Below are 20,405 nucleotides of genomic sequence, written 5' to 3'. Positions count from 1 at the left end.
GCACGAAGGAAAGGAAGCCGAGGATGGTAGACTCAGACGCAGACGATACGGTTAGCACTGCTCGTCGTCATCACCTTCATCATCACCTGACAGCATACACACAGCTACCAAGATGCCGTCGCCAGCAAGATCACTGCCTGCTCTCGTCAATCACGCAGCCGCATCGTCCTCTTCCTCATCGTCCAGGACAATCGCCAGGGCCACGACGGTAGCAGTGCAGCAACAGAGAAGGTGAGGCGAGCAGCAGCGCATATATACAGTCTACAGATGAGCAGTTTCACTTACGATATCCTCATCCATCCTACTTCCTTCGCCATCTCAGCTTCTCCTCCTCCCACTCTAGCGCAGCTCCTCGCCGCGTGGACGGCTCCACCCCCAAGCCCACCCTGACACAACGCATGCTCGACGCCGGTCGCAAAGCCCTCTTCGGTGGTCGTCGTGAGCGCGAGGAGCTAGCCCGCGAAGGTGGTCTCACCCCCGAATCGTACCGTCGTCTAGAAGAAGATCGTCGTCGTGCTTCTGCCCTCGCCTCTGTTGATGCTTCTGGAGATTCACTACTGGGAGAGGAGAGTGAGCGGACCGAGGTGGATCTCAAGATGCAGCGATTGATGCAGCGAGTCAAGGATAAGCAGGAGAAGCGTCTCGCTCGTAAGCGCTGGGGAGGTTCTGGGGCAAAGGAACTCGAACACAAGTATTCCACTGCCGACTTTCGTATTAGTCCACGCAAGTTGCAAGACTTGGCGGATCAAATTGGAGGCAAACCGATTGATTATGCGATTTTGCAGATGCAATTCTCCCAAAAGGACGCTAGTTCGAGGATTCTATCTACGCTGGCTTTGGCGAGGGATCATGCGATTGCAAAGGGAATGGAGAGGAGCAGAATCGTTGTCAGTGAGGCTTGGGTGGGTAAGGGCACTGTGCTACCCCGTATTGAGTGGAAGGGAAGGATGAGGACCGGAGTCAGACATCACCGCTTCAGTCGACTTTCGGTGGTGCTTCGTCAAGGAAAGACGGAGGAGCAAGTCAAGAAGGAGAAGATTGAAAAGGCACAGAGAATTGTGAGGAGTATTGGGCATGGAGGCGTGGCTAGATTGCACAGGCCAGAAAGTGTGTCGAGGGGACCATGGGCTTATTGAGCCTGCGAATCGTTGCAAGCAAGCAATGAACGCAATATATTGACATGTCACTCGAAAACAGCTATACATGGATACACCGAGCAGAGGTCATATGGACGCTATATGAACAAAGATGGAGCGGTATATACGAGGTGTCACAGCACCTCCAGTATCTGGTCGCAGATGCCACTCTCAACCAGGCCTCGTCTCTCTCACCCTTCCCCTCACGCTTCGATGGCCACAACGTCCGTTGCAGCAGTCACGGCTGCTCCCTCACCCTTAGCCCGGGCAATGAGGTGCAGATCCCTCTTCAGTCTCTCCAGCTCCTCGCTCGCAATACCGATGCGATGAGCGACGAGTTCCAGAGCACGCTGCAGGTGCTCGTCCTTGCCTACGTCGAGTGCCGAGCTGAGGTCTACACAGAGGCGCTGAGCTGTTGGCGTCGAAGTCGACTCGCACGTTGAGGCGGGGAGGGTCTGTTGCTGAGCTAGTCCTGTGTCGAGAGAAGCAAAGGCGGGAGGAGCTTGAGGTATTGGCCCAGAGGTGGATTGGGTAATGCTAACGACCGATTGTGTGGCCCTAGTCGTGGTAGTCGTTCTGGTCACGGTATTGTGACCAGCCAAAGCTATGCCCCTGGATGCATTTGTCCCTGCAAGCTGACCTGCTTTCTGTCCCTGATCAAAGCTAGCGACTCCAAACGTATTGCGTGATTGCCTCTTCCTTCCCCTCTCACCCTCGCCAAGGTGATCCTCTCCCGGCTGCAACAACCCTTCTTCAAAACCACCCGCGGCGCCACTCTTGACGCCCCACTCCTCACCAGGATGAGGCACAGCTGTAAGAGAGCCAAAGAGGCGCTGTGCTTCGTGTTCGCTGAGGGTGCGGCGGGAGCGAGTGCCCCAGGAGAGCATGGATGACGACGCTGTCGAGACGTGCGCTTGTACCTGAATGGGAGGGATCACGAGCTTGATAGGAGCTTCAGGCTTGATCCCTTCGTTGCCCGCCTGAGCTAGCTGGACTTGGGCCTTCGTCTCGGTCACCTGACTCGCACTGCCTCTAGTCGCAAGAGTGGATGTCGGAGGAAAGATTGTACTTGGCAGATCCATGTCTTCCCACTGTCCACCATCATGTGGCGTCACACTATGGCCAGAAACAGCCCTGAGCACGTGTGGCATCTGTCTCTCGTCTCGAGCGGTGGCAGGGAACACCTCCCTCACAGGTGCGTGCTGCGTCTTTCTCAATCGCCCAGCCTCGCTTGCTACGCGTTCCCTCCAGTCCCGAATTCCAGCAAAAGAGAGGGTGGAAGTCGAGGAGGCTCCAGTCTCGGGCTCGAGATTCAGCTCATCGGCAAGAGCGTCTGCATAGCCGTACTCTCTGGCTTGGACTTGAGCTAGAAGGGACCAAAATTGTGTCTCGAGAGCTCGATCGTCTCGAGGATCTTTCAGGGCTGGGCGAGTATTGCTAGATCTGTACCTCTCGGATGAGTTGGGGACAGGTACCTCACGACGGTCTTCTACGACAAGCGGCTGAGTAGTCGCAAGCTTACCATCCCTCTGACCACCTCCATTAGCACCCGCACCGTACTTGCTCTTGCTGTTGAGCCCAGCCGCGTTACTACTCGGCAGACAAGAAGAATCGGTCGGAGGGCCCAGACTGCCAAAGTCCAAGCTGGCCTCTTCCTGTGAGATGAACGTGACCGTCTCTTCCGCAGCCGAAGCGCTAGGGCCAGAGGGAAGGTCAGCTCCCTTTGTAGGCGAGCTTTGATTCGCACTTTGCCCAGGCACCGCACCCGGGCTGTCCAAATCAATGAGCGGAGCCGCCGCATCGACAACATTTACCTCGCGCTGAGTCTTGCCACTGCTTCCCTCCTCGCGATGCGTGACAACAAATGCCAGCTCGCTAGTCTGCGTAGCCGCCTCGCTGACTTTACGCTGTGCAGTGGCGCGCTGCTGAGATGGCAGCTGTTGCTTCCTTGGCGTATTCGGCAAAGAGGGCAAAGGGACAGACGGAGGTCGGGAGCGCTGGCTCCCATTGGAGGAGCGAGACATTCGATTCTTGCTTGGAGTGGCAGGGTGAACTGCAGGTATCGCTCGGGGGAGTTCTGCGATTGATTTCTCAGGAGCGGTGACTGTACGCTCCGACATCTTCTCCTCTGGCTTTGCGTCCCTTTCGACGACGGCCACCTCTTGTACTCTGACCCTTCTGACCTTCTCGTGCTGCTCTTGCTTCAGTCTACTGGCGCGTAAAGCGAGCTTGCTCTTCTTCCACGCCTCGACCTCCTTTGTCAGGTCGATGACTTTGCCCTTGAGTGCGTCCTGAACAGCCACTTCATCTGCATTGCCCCCAAAACGCTCAAAATCATCTTCAGCACGAGAAACAACAATGCTATGCATCGTCGGTCCATCCCCTGAGAGATGTACAGAGCCGGAAATTCCAGGGTAGAGCATCTCGCTTTTCAGTGGTAGCTCCTGCGGTAGGAAATCAGAATCACAGTCCGGAAGTTTCGGGACGGCTTTGCGAGAGATGGAATGCGAAGGTATATCTGAAGGGAGAGGGTTGCCAGCGGTAGTGGCAGTGCCAGTGGCACAGGATGGGAGGGCTGGAGTAGACTTGTTGTTCTGATTGAGAACTTGACGCAGACCATTTTGTAGCTTGGCGTCTCTGGTAATTATATCCACGCTTGTCTTCCCCTGAGCTTTGGCGTCTTTGCTATTGACAGGAGGAACGACCTTGCCCTGTCCCGCTGCCATCTTTGCAGCAGACCTCTCCCCCATGAGCTTAGTAGCCGCCTCTTCCAGTAGCTGCGCGGTACTCATAGATGCACTCCTCTTGCGGGCTACCCCTTCTCTCTCCTGCTCGAAAGTAACGCAAGAAAATCCTGCGTTGACTTCCTTACTCAAGCTAGCCGGAACACCGAGAGCCGTCTCGGCTCTTCCGAGGAGCAAGATCGACTCCAGGGGAGTTGGCGAGACAGGGTGAGAGGAAGAGTGGGATACGAGCTGAGGCTTGGAGATCTGCATTGCGTCTGAGCTCCGGGATAACCATCGAGGCAGGCGCTTCTTGGCTGCCAGCGAGCGTAGCAGGCCAGACCCTTCCACTGTACGTGGCGGGTTGGTGGAAGGAGGCTGCTGCTGTACAGAGGCAAGCGCCAGTGGTTTGCCAAATGTCTTGACTTTGGACGTGGCGATGAAGGACATGGGTCGCCTCGCAGCCGTCGCCTTGGGAGTGGGGCGCAACGTAGCAGGAGCTGAAGTAGCCGCCTTTGGTTGTTCTATACGTGTGGTGCCGGGAGTGGCTTGACTTTGAAGGACTTCCTCTGAGCTGTTCGATTCTTGTCCGCCTGTACGGACGAGCTGCGACACGGGAGGTGGCTGTGTCTCAACGGTAGGAGGCGTAAGAGCCGTGCCTGTAGAGTTGGAAGACGAGTCTGCTGGGGAGCGGAAGATCTTCCAGCCCGCTGGCGAGGTGAGGGTGATGGCACCCATGGCGGATTAGAGAGGTGAAGCGGTACTTGGGTGAGAGTTGAGAGACGAGTCAAGGAGCAGAGCTGAGGGCTTGAGGTCGTAGATGGAGCAGGGCGAGGGATGCGCAGCTGGAGAGGCGCTTATATCCGCAATGAGGCAGGCTGGTAGAGGTGGAAGGTGTTGTCCTGATTCCACGTTACATTGCCTACACCCACGCCATGTCTCAGGGTGATAAGCAACAGAAGTAAACACCACATCGTCCTACGCCTCGCCCACGCCCCCGCAATTTGTGCCTGAATCATCTTTGCTGCAACCCCCACCCACTTTGCTGCCACGGCATCCCGTCGGGCAAGTTCAGGGGCTACGAGGACTAGGAGCAACCTGGCGACCGGAGCATCTGTTGGTAATGGTTCATCCAGTAGCGTAGCGAGAGACGTGGGGACCTAGGCAACCCCCTTCACCTTTGTTCTACAGAGGTGTGAGTAGACCTTGAAGCGACTTCGACGCACGCCATGCTTGCGGTCAAGGCAGAGTCTCACTTCCATTCCCACGCCATCTGGCTCTGGTATCGCACGTAGATCAGCCAAGGGTGCGCAAAGCTCTTGAGGCTCTACTAGCAAACGTTGCGCACCCTTGAAGCTCGCAGCTCGTCGCTCGTATTGCACCCTGCCGGATGTCACGGTGTCGAATCATCTGTGCGAGTCAAGCGAAATCTAAAAGTGGCTGGGGGCTGATGAAGATCTGACGTCATGCGCCTTCAGGGTCCACGGGAAGGACTGGCGTACCTTATCCCCGCGTGACGCCTCCGTGTGGAGAAAAGGTCAGCAATCGATGTCGTGTGGGCTAAACAAGTAAAAGGGGGCGAGTGCATCAGTGGCCACGGGTGCTTCCATTGCTTGTCTTCCATTCTTGCAACCACAATCGCTCATTACACATCCAGTCACTTCTCATACCTTTGCACAACATGGCACTTTCCCAAGCAGCAAATCTCATCGAGAAGGTCCTCGGCGATAAGCCCACCTCGGTCACTGCCGACGAAGATGCCATCCACCACGATGGCCCCACCCACCTTGCCTGCACCTGGAACGGACTCAAGTCCGTAAAGATGCAGCAGGTACCCCTTCCCAAGGTCGTCGACCCTCAAGACGTCCTGGTCAACGTCACCGGCTCTACCGTCTGTGGAAGTGATTTGCACCTGTACAAGGGCGGCATCCTCCAGCTCAAGAAGGGAGATGTTCTTGGACACGAGGCCATGGGAGTGGTGGCTGATGTAGGAGCCGAGGTGAAGAAGGTCAAGAAGGGCGACCGAGTCGTCATTGCCTTCAGCGTTGGATGTGGTACCTGTCAGTACTGCAAGGAGGGGCTCACCACCATGTGTGAGAACACCAACGGCTCTAAGCTCCAGGAGGAGCTATGGGGTGACAACCTCTCTGGTATCCAAGGCTACTCTCACTTCCTTGGTGGATACTCAGGATGCCAGTCTGAGACTGTGCGGGTGCCCTATGGAGATCTCAACACCCTTGTCATCCCCGACTCGGTGCCAGACGAGAAGGCACTGTACCTCAGTGACATTGTCTGCACCTCCTACCACAACGTCGTTGACACTGGCTTTGAAAAGGGTCAGACGGCTGCCATTTGGGGTGCAGGACCCATCGGACTGCATGTTGCTCAGTGGCTAACCAAGGTGTTTGGCGCTTCCAAGGTCGTCATCCTTGATATGGTGCCTAGTCGTCTCGAGCTCGCTGCAAAGGAGTTTGGCGTGGAGACTATTGACATCAGCAAGCTTCCCTCTGGCCAGACTCCTTCGGGAGCGGTTCGGGAGATCTTCCCCTCTGGAGTGGATGTTGCCTTTGACACGGCCGGGTTCACGTACGCTCAGTCATTTGTGCACAAGGCCATGATGGCCGTTGGTCTGGAGACTGACTCCCCCGAGGTGCTCAACGAGGCTATCAAGGCCACGAGGAAGTTCGGACGAGTGGGCATTGTTGCTGATTATGCAGCTCTTGCGAACGGCTTCAACATCGGAGCAGTGAGTATAAGGTCTCGATGAATTCATCGAAGGTGACCAAATTCAGAGTCTGACGCACCTTCCCCTCCTCCTTGCACCACAGCTGATGGAGAAGGGCATCAAGCTCATGGGCAACGGTCAAGCCCCTGTCCAGAAGTACTGGCAAAAGATCCTCGACGATTACATTATTCCCGGCAAGTTCCGACCAGAGATTATCCTCACTCATCGTTTCAAGATCGACGAATGCGACAAGGTCTACGATGCATTCGATCGTAAAGTCTTTGATGATGACAAGGGAGTGGGATTGATGAAGTGCTTCTTGGAGACAAAGCACAGTGCACCGAGAGCTGAGGGAACGCCGGCTCTGAGCGGGGTGCCCCAGTAGAGGGGTTGTACAATCAAAGGAAAAGGAAAATCATTCAGTGCTGGTAGACGTCGCAGTCGTACAATAGTGTAATGCATCTCATTATTTCCATCCACCCCATGATGGCACGCGGCAGCTCAATGGCAGCGTTTGGTGCCAAGAAGCTGCTATATCCTGCTGCTGCATACCTTCGCAGAGCAAGGTACGGCACTCTAAGCCGAAGGCTGTGTGGCGTCAGCTCGAGCAACTTCTCTGCCCTGGCTGATATGTGAGGTGCAGAGACGAGTCTGGCAAGCTAGGGTTGAGAATGCCGAGAATGCCGAGCGATGTGTGTGCCCAGTATCGGTCATCTTCGTCGACGCATGAGGAACACGATGCAGGTACACCCAGAATCTAGGATGCAGGAGGTTTCAAGCCCTTGCAGCGAGGGATGAGGGCAAGCAAGGGAAGCTGACGAGGTATGCCGATGTCAGACGAGGGCTCCATGGGTGGGGCTGTCTGAAGTTGAAGGGGGCTTCCTTGGTACATACGCAAAAATGCCTCGACGGGGTTGTAGCAGGAACGGAACAGAAACGGAGAAGCTAGTCTAAGGCAAATTCGGCCTCAGTATCAAATCAAATTCGGGGGAGGTAGATCTTCTGAGCTAACAATCCCGGGGGAAGCTTTCCCCGACTGCGATATTCCACAGGAAGTGGCAAATACCGAGGCGCGTCCGCATCTAGCATGGAGGGGGCCCGAACACGCCCCTGCACGAACTTCGCGGGCCCTGTCGCCCTTAGTCAGGGACGCACTCCTTGTGTGTGACTTGAAAAGGTGCCGTTCTGGTACGAGTTCCAGGATGCTCTCGAAGTGCAAGCCTCGTTGTAGCGGTGAATGGTCAGCAAGATCAGAAGCAGGCGTCAGAATGTGCTATGCATGCTTCGGCCGGAAGATTTCATCGATCATCTGCAGGTGGGCGTTAACTTCCCACGATGTCAGCCCTGTCAGCAACTGCTATTAGCCACAATGCTCCAGTTTGCGCCTCAGAATTGGCAGTCGTACTCGCCGGTCCTCGAAGACTAAACGGAATTCCCCGCACTTGCTGTGAGAGCAGCTCCGCCTTGACAGAAATATGCCGGCAGCACGCCGAGGCTTCGATGCATATGTCATGCAGAAGATCAGTATGAATTGCAACGTCGGATCTGCACCTTTCTTGACGCCAACTTCGGCCGCCAAGCTTAATAGTTCGCATTCCCCAGTTCCCGAAGCGGAGAGAAAAGCGCAAAAGCCGGCTTTCGTACACCCCTCCACGGCATACAATGCCACAAGATGGGGACGAGGCTTTTTCGGTGCCACACTGTCAAGAAGATTCTCGGCTCGGAGCTGCACTGCTGCTGCATGAGATGTGCATCGTCTTGAAAAGTGGCGCTCGGGTGCCTTGGAGATGCGAGAATCCCCTCTTGAACAGAACAAAGGAAGGAGCTTCCCTCAAGCAAGTACAGGATGGCTCATCTGGTCACCAGTGTCAGGCAAGGAGAGCCAGAATCTGTATGTCCCAGGTTCTTTTTTCCCACGATGTCGCTCCCTGAACCTTCTCGGTGTTCTGGCCGGGCAAATATGAAGCAAAGCCGGGCAAACGTACCAATGCGTAGGACATGGTCACCAGTAAGCTCAGAAAGCATAGCGAAAGCCGCTGTTAGTCAACATTAGCCGACCTGTACCTGCAAATGTCTTCCCATTGTGCCTGAACTACAACTTGCTGGCGCTGAGGTGATGGCAGACGTGCTGACACAGATCTGACAGGTCTGGGTGTTGCCACCTCCGAGGAATAGCTCGGCCTCACCATCGTGTACATTTGCGAATGAGGTATAAGAGCGAGGCTGATTGGAGCCCTCCTCGGTCACACACCATCGCTCCAACAACTTCCAGTCCCTTCTCTATATCCCTCACTAAGTCTCTTTCCTAAAGCTCGTCCTCTTTCGACTTCCTCTGCCTCACTTCCCCCTTCAGTCTATTCCAGTATGCAATTCGCTGTCGCTGTTTCGCTCGCCGTACTGGCTACCACTCTCTTGTCTGCCGCGCCCGCGCAGGCTGGTGCAACGTGGTCCATTGCCTTGTACAGGGCCAACAAGTTCCTCTCCTTCACCGGCAATATCACCGTGCCTCCCAACCTTCCCTCCGGTGGTACACCTTACCTCTGGCCAGGACTTGAGCCCGGAAACGCTGCCACTGTCCTTCAGCCCGTACTGGACGGTCGCAACAAGCACTGGTACTTTGGCAACGCCCTCGTTGGCAACCCCACTGGTCCCTACGGAGGCGGTGTCAACGCTGTGCCCAATGACAACCTGGCTTTCAACATGACCAATATCGGCGGCGCCGGCAACTGGTACATCAGCTCGGCCAACGGCAACCAGTTTGCTAGCACCACCTACAACATCGGAATCCAGATGCAGGCCGGTGAGTCATCTCTCACAGAGGGGAGCGAAGAAGTTTCCAGAGCTTGGACAGCCATCTGACTTTGATCTCTTCATTCTTCTAATGTGTTTCTACAGCCATCTTTGCCGTCGAGCTCTACCCCGGCACCGTCTGGGACTTTGGCAACCTTGTCTTCCGCAACGTCGTCATCACCGCCGACGGTACCGACAGCCGATGGTGCACCAGCAACATCCAGACTGTCAATGTCAAGAAGACCATCACCGGCGTGCGCTCTTCCGTTGCCAACAATGTCGTCACCTGCAGGTTCGACACGCTCACCCTCTCTCCTCCCTAAACGCAGAGGAGGATAGCAATGCTTATCGACTAGCAAATGCTGTTGGAGCTAGGTTGATGACAGACGAAGAAAAGTCGTTCGGCCCGCAAAATTGTAGCAGTCACCGCAGAGATCTTGTGTTGTCGAAACGCGTTCTGATTTATATGGGAGGAATTGCATAGCATCCAGACTAAGCCAAATTTTGCCAAACAAGTCCGAGTGCGGCGCTTTACGCGGTCTTGCTTCTTTTGAATGGGCCGCCGGCGCACTTGAGTATTTCGCATACGGGGGTGACGCATTCCATTGACATATGAGTATAAACACGGGACCGTGCCCATTCGTAGGGTAAGATGGCGCGCTGACATTGGGATATGAGGCAAAGCGACTGAGCGTGCTTGACAATGTTCAACTAGATGTACACGGCTCCGGAGTCTTCAGGCTCCTCAGTGCAGGCGACGTCTCTCCAGTCCTCGTCCTTTCCGAGAATCTGCAGGTCGATGGTAGCGTCATTAGCTCCCGTGCTGGAAGAGATGATGGCAATGCATGCCCACCAGGCTTGTACGCTCACTGCTGGCGTCAGAACGTCGCCGCCCTTCAGTCCTCCGCCTTGCTGGCTCTCTTCGAGTTTGCCGCCTCGGAGCCACCGTTCCCACTCGCTCGCATCAAAGGACCCATCAGGGCGCGGGTATGGACAAGGCTTGCCCCTGGGATACTGTCCGTCTTGCTCTTCCGCGATGGGGAGGGCGACGGCTCTTCCAATCGGAGCGGGGAAGCGCTCAGCAATGACAGGGCTCTTGAGGACAAGAGCCTCAAGGTAGTCGAGCTCCCAAGCGGAAGAATAGCTCAAGTCGCTACCGTCGATTGCCCCAAGGTAGTGTGCCAGGGACGCGCCCGCTAGCGTCAGACTAGTCGCTGCGCTGGCTGGGCCCAGCTTGGATCGTGACCAGCGGTAGTCGCCCAGCTCTACACCATCATCGTTCGCTGGAAGACCCTCGGGGATACCCAGTCGCCTTCGGAAGGCGTGAGATCGCCGCGAGGCGTCGGATGCCACAGCGGCAGGTATCACTCCAGAGGTCAGAGAGTACTGGGCTTGAGTGGCCAGCGGTTCCGAGGCAACGCCAGGTGCTGGTGTCGGATCGAGGCCGATTTCCCGCGAGAGGCCAGAACGGATCCGAGTCATCTCGTACAGCTCGACCCACTTGCTAATGGATGTAGCCAAACGATGCCAATCAGACAGGGTACGGCAGTCGTTCTTCTTGCCAGCATCTGCTGCGCTGTTCGATGAGTCTGTGAATGCCTCTCCCCGCCTCTCGGCTGCTGCCATGGCGACCGCTCTGCCCAAAGCGCCCAGCTCTCCCCCCTTTCCGCCCCTCGTGACGGGTGACCCAGGACCATAGCAAAGCGCCAAGGTCCCCTTCCAACCGAAAGCCAGACCAAGAGCGGAGAGAATGGACACTGGCAGAGGATCTATCCCTCCAGAGGGCCACCATGGTTCGACCTCATTAGATGTCTTGCCCTGGCGCGCCCGAGTAAACAAGTCAGCCTCGTCATCACCATTGTCCAGATCATGAAGCGTCTCTTGTCCCGGGCTCTTCAGAGCGGGCGAATCCATGTCACCAAAAACACTCCGGCGCGAGCGATGGGAGGAAGATCGTCGACTGGCACCCGGTGAGGCGACAGGTGGGAAGAGGCTATCACCGTGACCCACCGCTGCTCTCTCAGACGATGGCGTGCCCATGGGACTGAGCGTCATAGCAGGCACAGGCTGCTTTCCTTTGGCCTTGTCACTCATCCCATTCCCGTTTTCGGCGCTGTTCCCGTTCGTCGAAGGGGAGCCGAGTGGATGATCCTCCACTTTGGCCGGAAGCTTCAGAGCGGTCTCTGCTGCCTCGCGAAAGAGGGAGAGGAAGTCTTTGAGGGCGCCGCCACCCTCAGCTGCCGCGGCACCGGCCCAAGTCACCCCGTCTGCGGACGCAAAAGCAGGTTCATCCCCTCCACCGTCTTCTGGCGGTGAGGACGACCGCAAGCCCCCTTCGTCCGTAGTATAGAGCAAATGGCTACCATAGGGTTGGCCATCCTCAGAGAGCTGAGCAGTCGTAGCAGCCGTTCCTAAGGTGGGAGTCGCCTGAGCGGCAGAAGTGGGCGAGAGCACTAGACCGCCCATGCCTTCCTCCAGAGGTGAGAACACTTTGCTCTTCTGAGAAGCGTCTTGCCCCTCTCGGCCGTTCGGAATAGTCAGAGGGGGAAGAAGATGAGCCGGGACGGGAGGTACAGGGGGCACCTCTTCCGACTCGTACTCCTCCATCAGCGAAGGATCCTCTCCGCCCACATCGGAAGAGCCGCCTCCGCTGAAGACACTCCCACCAAAGCTTGGCTCCCGCTTCTTGCCCTTTCGGAAGCTCAGGATGCGGGATATGGTCGAGGTTCGTCGTCGTGAAGGCGGCGGCTGCTGCTGCTTGCCTCCGAGGCTAGAAGCGCCAGCCGAATCATGAGTAGAGCGAGGCCCGAGAGGAGTGCCTCCCACGTCTTCTTGCGGATCGCTAGAATGGGCGGAGTAGCCTGAATGGCCGGAAATGGCACTGTCGGGTGAGATGATCCTCTTCAAGCTGGATGTGAAGCCCGAGCCCGTTCCACCCTCGAGGCCGGACGCCTGAGAAGGGGAACGCACCCGAGAACCACGGCTGAAGCTCCTGCTACTGCCCATATCAACGGCCGCATAGGAAGGAGAAGTGGGTGAGGTAGGCTGCTGCTGTGACCACTCACGCGGACCACCTCCTGTAGGGGAGGTGGGGAGCGGCGGTGGAGGGCAGAGGCCCTTTCCGGCATTGTGAAGATCCAACCGGACAGGAAAGGCCACGGACCGAGCCTTGCCGGGCTCGCTGCGCGACGGGACCACGAGATGCGGCGCGTAGCGAGGTGGGCCGATCGTAGCAGCAGCGGTATTCGCAGGAGCGAGATCGTATGTCTCATGACCAGTGGAAGAAGCAATGGCAAAGGCGTCTCCGTCATCATCCACAAACACGCTCTCGCCCTCTCCGCCCATCAGCATCACGGGCGAATTACCCCCCTCGATAGGGGACATGGGAGAGCCTGCAGCGACACTACCTGAGCGCCGAAGCGAGGCCAAGAGAGTGCCGCTCTGACCCAGTGAAGTCGAGGGCCTGCCCGATCTGGCCGAGGTCGCAGCTGAGCTCGCCTTGCGACTCGAAGCATTGCCAGTCCGGCGCGATACCATGCGCCCTAGCACGCCCTGCCTATGCGTGCCGCTAGCACTGCGCAGCCGATGATCGTGATCGCGGGGGTCTTCAAGTACCTCTGCACCTTCGAGGACCCCAGTCTTGCCATCATACCGGGCGTCGAAGAAGGCAATGAGATTCTCAAAGTGAGGATCCGCATCGGCCTTGTCCAGTAGCTGAAACAGTTGAGCAAAAGGCTCAATGGCATATGCGGCATTGGATGCATCGAGGAGGAAGGAGATGGTGTCTAGGTCCAGGGGAGGCGGTTGAAGGACCAGCGACTGAAGGCGTAGGTTGTTGCCGATTGTTGCATTTTGAGGTTCTAGGGTATCATGGGTATCATGCAAGGAAACTTCTGAAGACGCAGCGGATGGAGAGGTTGGCACAGCTTGATAGTGCAGACTTGGCAGAGGAGGAATATGGAGGGCAAGAGGAAGGGTGATGTACTTGTGCAGCGATGCAAGAGGGGATACCTCGAAGGTGCCCTGTTGCCCACTGGACATTGCTCCCTCTTCTTCCAACGCCATGGCTGCTGCCGTGTCTCCGCTGGTATGGAGGAAACAGCGGTGTGGATGCGATGAGCCAGCTAGGTTGGTGTATGAAGTGAGGGCGTCATGCAAGTCGAGAAGAGGAAGCTGATGAGGTATGGAGGAGGAGGATGTTGGATGGGACCGAGGGAGAGCCTGCTATGACTGCGATTGGAAACGGCAATGTCGCCTGTCAGACGATCACTGCAAGCCAGGTGCGGGGTAGGGTCCAGTGGGCTGAAAGAGGGAAGGGGTTGGAAGCGAGGTCTTTGGGATGTACAGGGAAGGAGTAGACTAATTGCCGCGGGCGGCGCCCCAAGCCACCGGCGTCCAAGACTACCGAAATTAGTTTGTGCGGGAAGACAGGGTGCAGGTACCGACGCAGGCCCAGGCACCGCCCAGGGCCACGTCCCGCGACACGTCATGGCGCATGCTGACTCTCTTCGAGGCTGCGCTACCGGGTCGGAGCCGATTGTGAAAATGTGGTCAAGACCTTCGTGTCCGTTTAGCGGGGCAGGTGCAGGGCCACGGACAGCACACCCACCTTTGAGTCCTCTGCTGGAATGGCAGGACTGCGCCGGTCTGGAGATGTCTCAATATAGCGCTAGAAGTTGCTTTGTAGGACTGCATTGCACCGATCACTCACATCGCTCTGAAAGCGGCTTGCGGGAATTTCTCCACCGCACGGACGAGATGCCTTATTCGGTGAGGGCATTGCGGTCCGCGATGGAAGGTAGAGTGCGCCATGGGCGTCCTTCCCCAGAAGTGTTCCACTTATGACAGCAGGTGAAAGAGCATGGTCATGGGGAAGTGAATCATAGTCTAGTGCCTAGTCAAAATTCCTACACATGATTGAGGTCACCTCTGTAGACGAAGCTTGGAATATCTGGTGGTGGTGGTGGTGTTGGCCTCTCGAGGAGGAGGAACACATTGTTGGAGGCGAGATTTAGCGGTACGAGATAGGATGCTGCGACGCAGGGACGAATTGACGAGGGCACCGCAGGACGACTTTGCCCTGCGTTTGCTCTCATGTTCTGGAGGCCACGCGAGATGGAACCAGGGCCATAGACGCTCTGCGGTGTGGGCTGTTTTTAGGTAGGTCGTTGATTTACAGCCTCTGCGCTCGCCCTCCCCCGCTCCTACTACCTCCTTCTTCGTCAGACATTCACCCTTGCAATAGTAGTAAGTAGCTTTGGTCTCGCCTGATAGGCAAGTGCTCAAAACTTTTCCGAATATTATCTCCAACGAAGAACTGTTGTGGGCCTCTTGCGACTTGCCTGAGCGAAAGAAGGTGTGTTGGCGCGGGCACATGACTGCTCGATTATCTCTTCTGCTCCAAGCGCGTCGCCAACATTTGCCTCAACACTCGTGAGAGGTCAATCAGGTGGGTCCTGCTTACATCCCATGAGTCCCTAGTCTCACACGCTGCGCGCCAGTCTGACTTTCGGCATTGAGTCCGGTCCTATGCCCGTGCGGGGCGAGCAACACACGGGAAAGAACCTGGCTGACCTCCACCTAGAGCATTTGCCGGACAGGTTCTCGGCAGATTACTCCCGGTCTGTCGCGCGACATCCGGGATAGTGCACTGCAACGTGTGGTTGCTGGCTTCTTCTCAGTCTCCAGATCTTCTTGCCCTCACATTGTAAGCTTACTTTACCTAGCTTTTATTAGTGCATTCCTTCCTTCAAGTCATCTTCACTAGCACATCAGTCCAAGCGACAATTTCACTCAGCCTAACGAAAACAACTATCCCCAGCAACTCACAAATCATGTCTTCCAGCGAGAAATTCGAGGGATGGGTTTCTATGAACGACGATGACCATCAGAAGGGCACGATGGAGTGGAAAGAGTACACTCCCAAGAACTTCACTGATGATGACGTCCAGGTGAGTGTCGCATTTGCGCCCAAGGCCGCACCGGCGCGTGTCAATGCTGCGATGGCATGCTGATCTTTCCGCTCCCCTTCCGCACCTCGCTCTTTGCACACCTTCCGAACAGATGGACATCATCTGCTGTGGTATCTGCTACAGTGACATTTCCACCATGAGCGCCGGCTGGGGTCCTCCCATCCGACCTCTGGTGGTTGGACACGAGATCGTAGGCACCATCACCAAGGTGGGCAAGAATGTCAAGCACGTCAAGGAAGGCGAGCGAGGTGGTGTGGGTGCCCAATCCGACTCGTGCCGCTCGTGCCACATGTGTGACCAGCAGCTCGAGTCCTACTGTGCCAACGGCATGACTGGTACTTACAATGGCAAGTACACCAATGGCAGTGGAAACTCCTTTGGCGGTTACGCTACCAAGTGGCGTGGACCTGGTCACTTTGTCATTCCCGTTCCCGATGGACTTGAGTCGCACGTTGCCGCACCTCTGATGTGCGGTGGTGTGACCATCTACAGCCCATTGAAGCGCTACGGCTGTGGTAACCCCGATGTCCAGACCGTCGGAATCGTCGGAATCGGAGGTATTGGTGCCTTTGGTCTGGCCTTTGCCAAGGCTTTGGGAGCCAAGAACGTCGTTGCCATTGGCCACTCGCCCAACAAGAAGGACGTCGCCATGGAACTGGGAGCTACCGACTACATTTCTACTGGCGACGGCAAGACGAACCCTTTGCTGGAGAAGTACCACAAGAAGATGGATCTGATCATCGTCACTGCCAACAATGCCGACCAGCGATACGACTACCTGGTCCAGTCTCTGCGACCTGGTGGACACGTCATTGCCATTGCTGTTCCCGAGAAGCCCGTCATGCCCATTCCCATGGGTGCCATTCTCTTCAGTGGAGGCAACATCGGAGGAAGCGCCATTGGAGCACCTTCTCAGATTGCTGAGATGCTGCAATTGGCCGCTGACAAGAAGCCCAACTTTATGATCCAGAAGAGGAAGATGTCCGAGGCTAACCAGGCCGTGCAGGACATGGTGGCTGGTAAGCCTCGATTCAGGTACTGTCTGATCAACGGCGAGTGACTCGGTGATGAGGAAGAAAAGGGAAGTCGTAGCGGTCGATCGCAGTTGTAATGCAGACGTTTTGTCAATTGTCGTCCCTTCGTCCCATTTTCTTCCGACATCGTTGTCACGGATGATCAAATGGGAATGCTTCAGTCATATAGAATAGAAGGTTTCACCCTCGTTCGCCACGTAGTCTCGTGCTGACTGTGCGCTGTTTATGTCGTATCATCAATGCTATTTCGAGCGTTGTGTATGCGTGTACGTTTGCTTGTGGACCAGATGTCCTCGGGCGCGCGGCGTGCGGGCAGTCGTCGCGTGGCCTGCAGATCGAATGTTGACTTTGAGCGTCGGGGCGCAGAGGTGCGTCGCGGTGGTGTTGGTCTCTGCAGCAATGCGACCGAGGGGGACGTCGTGCCTTCTTTCCTTCTCATCAGTCCTCGACCATTGCAGCGACATCACTCATAGCACCTAAGCTTCACTCCGAGCAAAGCTTGTGCTGCTACTACGCGGAGCTCTTCTACTCGCCGCGCACCTTTGTCTCGCACCTCGCGCCCTCCTCCTCCTGCTTTGGCTTCGAGCACTCCCTTCCGTCTGCAAGTCCTCACAAGGCTGCAGTTGCTGCATCACACTCGTACCGCATCTTCACCGCCGTCCGCACCACGCAACCTGCTTGCATAGCCACGAAGAGCTCCTCCCATCCGATCGTCTGCGAAGCAAGTAGACCCGGCACTCCTTTCCACCACCTCCCCATCTCCATCCCTCCTCGCCCATGAACCACAACACCTACAACACACAGACCTCCCTCGACTCTGCGCCTCCAGGGCAGGGCAGTGTAGTCGGAGGTATGTCCTCCATGGCCGGCGCACCGGGCAGCTCGCGGCCACAGATCGATGCAAAGAAGAAGCTGGTGGTGGTGGGAGATGGTGGAAGTGGGAAGACTTGTCTGCTCGTGAGTAGGAGAACAGGGAGATGCACGTCCGGTAGGCAGAAGACGTACTGATGATCCTTTTCGCCTTCATTCGATCCCCTCCTCCTTCTTGTCTGTCGCTCCCTACTCCTTGCCCTCCGCCCTTGCAGATCGTCTACTCGGAGAACCGTTTCCCTTCAACCTACATCCCCACCGTCTTTGAAAACTATGTCCCCATTGTGCGCTTCGAGAACAAGACCATCGAGCTCGCCCTCTGGGATACTGCTGGACAGGAAGAATATGATCGCTTGAGACCTCTCAGCTACCCAGAAAGCGACGTGATCCTCATTTGCTTTGCAGTGGATTTCCCCACTAGCTTGGCCAACGTGCAGGACAAGGTGGGTGGGCGGGGGGAAAGAGTGGATGAGAGCTGCTGAGGAAGGAGCTTGTAAGCTGACAGACTTCATCGTATTGCTCATCATCTCCACAGTGGTACCCAGAGATCAATCACTTCTGCGAAGGAGGTGAGTCGCCTCAGCTTGAGACGCAGAGAAATCAATCACGCATCCCTCAGACTGACTCTCAAAACTCTCTCGGCCTCACACCACCCGTGTCCCTCTCCCCCCTGACCAGTTCCCATCCTCCTCGTCGGCCTCAAGACCGATCTGCGGCAAGATCCTCATACCCTCCAAATGCTCGCAGCTCAAGGCTCCCGTCCCGTCACACCCGAGCAAGGCTCCACTGTCGCACGCGAAATCGGTGCAGCGCGCTACATTGAGTGTTCAGCCAAGAATCGCGTGGGAGTACAAGAGGTCTTCGAAGCGGCTTTGAAGGAGGCTTGTAGAAGTAGGGGTTGGGGTAGGGGGAGGATAGCGGGAGGTGGGAGTGGGGGAGGGGGTGGAGGAGGAGCAGGGAGGAGGAGGAATAAGAACTGCTTGGTGCTTTGAGAGGAGCGGTACAGAGTAGAGCAGAGTAGAGCAGCACCTCATACCATACCTAGCGCTTGCAGCGGTCAGCCAGCAAGCCCATTCGCCAGCCACTCCCCTTCGGCGTTCGGCGGGCGGGAAGGCAGACGGGCATTGAGTCCCCAGAGCCCCAGAGCCAGGGCAGTATTGTTCTTCGTTTGCCAATCACAGACTTTCATTCAGCCATCAGATGGAAGCTTTCCGCCATCAGACATCCGCTATCAGGCGATCATCGACCATAGACCATCGATCGTTGACCGTCGACCGTGGATCACCTGCTCCACTCACGCACAAACGTGGCTTTGCTGTTGGTTACATGAAACAGTAGATAGAATGGATTGCAAAGATGCTAGATGTACAACAAGATGGGAAATGGGAAGTGATGAGGAATCCATGGAGAAGAGAGAAGCAGTGAAAGGACACCCAGAGGGGCAATGAGCGCGGAGAGAAGACGATGGTGATGGGAGGAGCGGAGGCCTTGGTTGGAGGGAACCCTGAGACCGATTCTCTCCTCACTCCTCTTCGTCGTCGTCCTCATCCTCCTTCGACTTTGACTCTGACTTTGACTTGGCCTTGTGGTCAGGAGTAGCATGGGCAGGTACCGTCGTGACAGTGGTGATCGTCGTGTAGCGAGTCTTGTACACCGTGGTAGCTGCTCCGGCGTCGGCGTCGGCGTCGGCGCCTTTCTCTCCGGCCTCTGCGTCTTCGTCATCGTCAACAGCTGAGGATGCCTTGGGCTTGGCTTTGACCTTGTCCTTGGCCTTGCTCTTGGACTTAGACTTGGAAGTAGCGCTGGCGGTGGCAGTAGTGTGGTGCTTGTGGTGAACGTGGTGCGCCTTCGTCTTTGCCACAGTAGACTTCTCTGCCTTTTCACCAGACTCAGACAGCGTAGCCTCTGCGTCCTGATCAGCTTTCTTCGTCTTGCTAGCCTTAGACTTCTCATGAAGAACCGTCTCGACAGCAACCGTGACGACATCCGTGGCGGTAGCCGTCGAGGAGTATCGCTCCGTGAGGGTCAGGGTGACGACTTGATCTCTCCACTTGGTGTCTTGCTTAGCAGCAGCTGTGTTAGGTCCGTCATCGTAGGTCTCAAAAGTGCGAGCTTCATTGTCGGGGACACTGGCACGCCAGGGAGTGGCGTAGGGGTCGGAAGTCTTTTGCGTGTGCTTGCGGGAGCTAGAAGACTTCTTGCCGTTCTTGGACTTGTGGGCGCCCTTGGTCTTCGACTTCGACTTGACCTTGGACTTGGAGGTGTCTTTGTCGCTCTTCGACTCGTTCTTGTCTCCGTGTGTCTTCTTGGGCATCTTCTCCACACTCACTTGTCCTTCTTCGACGGTGCCAATCTCGTCCGGAAGAGTAGTGCCAACGCGGCCGTACTTGAATCCCGAGTCGCGATCGATATCAGTGTCCATGTCCATGTCCTGCTCATGGTCCGGATACTGTGTCGTGGCATTGAGAGCAGAGCCACCAGTCGTCCCATCCTTGGAGGTCCAAGTAGTACCGATAACCCCAGGTACCTCGCGCTGAGCGAGGAAGGGCGGATGAGCATCGTCAGTTACTAGTCGAATGGGGGAGTGGGGTTTGAGAGCTCGACGACTCACTGCTTCGAAGGGAGCGGCGGAGGTGAAGGTGGCTCTGACCAGTGCGAGGGCGATGGATACGAGTGTGAGCAGCTTCATGGTGAAATTATGATAGAGTAGTGGGATTAGGCTTGGGGCTATGTACTATTCTACGGAGAGTAAACTCGAGTAAGGTGGGGCAGGTAGGCTTAGGTGGTGGGTGGGTGTAGAGAGAGAGAGGGTGGTGAGGAAGGAGAGGTCGGAGGAAATAGAGCCCGAGGTCCCCTTCTTTAAGAAGAAGGTTCACTAGCCTCTGCCTTGGAGCATTTGGAGCGACCCAGGCAGGTGTCGATGCATCCCACTGATTGTGTCACTGCCACGCCTAAGCGGAGCACCGGGCCGAGAGCACACCTACTCCACCATTTCTCCCTCGCCTGCCTGCCTCACGCCGACGAGTCCTGCGCGGGTCTCTTGGCGGATCTACCAGCCTCTACATTGCCACCGCTTCGCTTCTTCTGGCCAGAGCTGCCGATGAGCCGTGATAGTCATAGCTCTTGATGTAAGGTGTGGAAGAGGCAGAGGCCCG

General features: G+C 56.4%; 8 protein-coding genes across 8 annotated transcripts; 5 read left to right on the top strand and 3 right to left on the bottom strand.

Annotated features, from left to right (window-relative positions):
• The first annotated feature begins 37 nt into the window (after nucleotides 1–37).
• Nucleotides 38–1,398, top strand: BCV69DRAFT_263202 (ribosomal protein L22). Its single transcript, XM_025490732.1, has 2 exons — nucleotides 38–231; nucleotides 323–1,398. Exons 1-2 carry the CDS (start codon nucleotides 113–115, stop codon nucleotides 1,134–1,136), a joined length of 933 nt encoding a protein of 310 aa, XP_025345823.1. The 5' UTR covers nucleotides 38–112; the 3' UTR covers nucleotides 1,137–1,398.
• On the bottom strand, nucleotides 1,340–4,597 carry BCV69DRAFT_295237 (hypothetical protein; the record flags this gene model as incomplete). Its single annotated transcript, XM_025493900.1, has 1 exon — nucleotides 1,340–4,597. One exon carries the CDS (start codon nucleotides 4,595–4,597, stop codon nucleotides 1,340–1,342), a length of 3,258 nt encoding a protein of 1,085 aa, XP_025345822.1.
• Nucleotides 4,598–5,411: 814 nt separating this feature from the next.
• Nucleotides 5,412–7,061, top strand: BCV69DRAFT_314545 (GroES-like protein). Its single transcript, XM_025495126.1, has 2 exons — nucleotides 5,412–6,605; nucleotides 6,688–7,061. The coding sequence occupies exons 1-2, from the start codon at nucleotides 5,541–5,543 to the stop codon at nucleotides 6,967–6,969; spliced, it is 1,347 nt and encodes a 448-aa protein (XP_025345821.1). The 5' UTR covers nucleotides 5,412–5,540; the 3' UTR covers nucleotides 6,970–7,061.
• A 1,732-nt stretch (nucleotides 7,062–8,793) lies between these two features.
• On the top strand, nucleotides 8,794–9,891 carry BCV69DRAFT_69700 (hypothetical protein). Its single transcript, XM_025495453.1, has 2 exons — nucleotides 8,794–9,384; nucleotides 9,480–9,891. The coding sequence occupies exons 1-2, from the start codon at nucleotides 8,949–8,951 to the stop codon at nucleotides 9,695–9,697; spliced, it is 654 nt and encodes a 217-aa protein (XP_025345820.1). The 5' UTR covers nucleotides 8,794–8,948; the 3' UTR covers nucleotides 9,698–9,891.
• Nucleotides 9,765–14,750, bottom strand: BCV69DRAFT_304405 (hypothetical protein; the record flags this gene model as incomplete). Its single annotated transcript, XM_025494655.1, has 4 exons — nucleotides 9,765–13,547; nucleotides 13,817–14,011; nucleotides 14,086–14,212; nucleotides 14,302–14,750. The coding sequence occupies 4 exons, from the start codon at nucleotides 14,748–14,750 to the stop codon at nucleotides 10,086–10,088; spliced, it is 4,233 nt and encodes a 1,410-aa protein (XP_025345819.1). The 3' UTR covers nucleotides 9,765–10,085.
• Nucleotides 14,751–14,874: 124 nt separating this feature from the next.
• On the top strand, nucleotides 14,875–16,616 carry BCV69DRAFT_284959 (putative zinc-binding alcohol dehydrogenase). The gene is made up of 2 exons (XM_025493232.1): nucleotides 14,875–15,325; nucleotides 15,438–16,616. The coding sequence occupies exons 1-2, from the start codon at nucleotides 15,209–15,211 to the stop codon at nucleotides 16,404–16,406; spliced, it is 1,086 nt and encodes a 361-aa protein (XP_025345818.1). The 5' UTR covers nucleotides 14,875–15,208; the 3' UTR covers nucleotides 16,407–16,616.
• A 169-nt stretch (nucleotides 16,617–16,785) lies between these two features.
• Nucleotides 16,786–18,466, top strand: BCV69DRAFT_273630 (ras-domain-containing protein). The gene is made up of 4 exons (XM_025491013.1): nucleotides 16,786–17,337; nucleotides 17,466–17,693; nucleotides 17,786–17,819; nucleotides 17,929–18,466. The coding sequence occupies exons 1-4, from the start codon at nucleotides 17,158–17,160 to the stop codon at nucleotides 18,240–18,242; spliced, it is 756 nt and encodes a 251-aa protein (XP_025345817.1). The 5' UTR covers nucleotides 16,786–17,157; the 3' UTR covers nucleotides 18,243–18,466.
• A 109-nt stretch (nucleotides 18,467–18,575) lies between these two features.
• On the bottom strand, nucleotides 18,576–20,394 carry BCV69DRAFT_284957 (hypothetical protein). Its single transcript, XM_025493231.1, has 2 exons — nucleotides 19,862–20,394; nucleotides 18,576–19,783 (listed from the first exon to the last, which is right to left on the bottom strand). Exons 1-2 carry the CDS (start codon nucleotides 19,937–19,939, stop codon nucleotides 18,773–18,775), a joined length of 1,089 nt encoding a protein of 362 aa, XP_025345816.1. The 5' UTR covers nucleotides 19,940–20,394; the 3' UTR covers nucleotides 18,576–18,772.
• Nucleotides 20,395–20,405: the final 11 nt, after the last annotated feature.

This window comes from Pseudomicrostroma glucosiphilum, assembly GCF_003144135.1.
Source record: "Pseudomicrostroma glucosiphilum strain MCA 4718 unplaced genomic scaffold BCV69scaffold_15, whole genome shotgun sequence".
Lineage (NCBI taxonomy): Eukaryota > Fungi > Basidiomycota > Exobasidiomycetes > Microstromatales > Microstromataceae > Microstroma > Microstroma glucosiphilum.
The sequence above is the reverse complement of the archived record's forward strand: the minus strand, read 5'-3'. Positions and strand labels throughout refer to the sequence as shown.

What these genes read in the sequence shown, in the direction of transcription:
- BCV69DRAFT_263202 (XM_025490732.1), top strand. Translation starts at nt 113, where the DNA reads ATGCCGTCGCCAGCAAGATCACTGCCTGCTCTCGTCAATCACGCAGCC. An exon ending in GCAGTGCAGCAACAGAGAAG is followed by an intron (nt 232 to 322) that starts GTGAGGCGAGCA and finishes TCGCCATCTCAG; the next exon opens with CTTCTCCTCCTCCCACTCTA.
- BCV69DRAFT_314545 (XM_025495126.1), top strand. Translation starts at nt 5,541, where the DNA reads ATGGCACTTTCCCAAGCAGCAAATCTCATCGAGAAGGTCCTCGGCGAT. An exon ending in ACGGCTTCAACATCGGAGCA is followed by an intron (nt 6,606 to 6,687) that starts GTGAGTATAAGG and finishes CTTGCACCACAG; the next exon opens with CTGATGGAGAAGGGCATCAA.
- BCV69DRAFT_69700 (XM_025495453.1), top strand. Translation starts at nt 8,949, where the DNA reads ATGCAATTCGCTGTCGCTGTTTCGCTCGCCGTACTGGCTACCACTCTC. An exon ending in CGGAATCCAGATGCAGGCCG is followed by an intron (nt 9,385 to 9,479) that starts GTGAGTCATCTC and finishes GTGTTTCTACAG; the next exon opens with CCATCTTTGCCGTCGAGCTC.
- BCV69DRAFT_284959 (XM_025493232.1), top strand. Translation starts at nt 15,209, where the DNA reads ATGTCTTCCAGCGAGAAATTCGAGGGATGGGTTTCTATGAACGACGAT. An exon ending in TCACTGATGATGACGTCCAG is followed by an intron (nt 15,326 to 15,437) that starts GTGAGTGTCGCA and finishes CCTTCCGAACAG; the next exon opens with ATGGACATCATCTGCTGTGG.
- BCV69DRAFT_273630 (XM_025491013.1), top strand. Translation starts at nt 17,158, where the DNA reads ATGAACCACAACACCTACAACACACAGACCTCCCTCGACTCTGCGCCT. An exon ending in GTGGGAAGACTTGTCTGCTC is followed by an intron (nt 17,338 to 17,465) that starts GTGAGTAGGAGA and finishes CCGCCCTTGCAG; the next exon opens with ATCGTCTACTCGGAGAACCG. An exon ending in TGGCCAACGTGCAGGACAAG is followed by an intron (nt 17,694 to 17,785) that starts GTGGGTGGGCGG and finishes TCATCTCCACAG; the next exon opens with TGGTACCCAGAGATCAATCA.
- BCV69DRAFT_284957 (XM_025493231.1), bottom strand. Translation starts at nt 19,939, where the DNA reads ATGAAGCTGCTCACACTCGTATCCATCGCCCTCGCACTGGTCAGAGCC. An exon ending in CCGCCGCTCCCTTCGAAGCA is followed by an intron (nt 19,784 to 19,861) that starts GTGAGTCGTCGA and finishes TTCCTCGCTCAG; the next exon opens with CGCGAGGTACCTGGGGTTAT.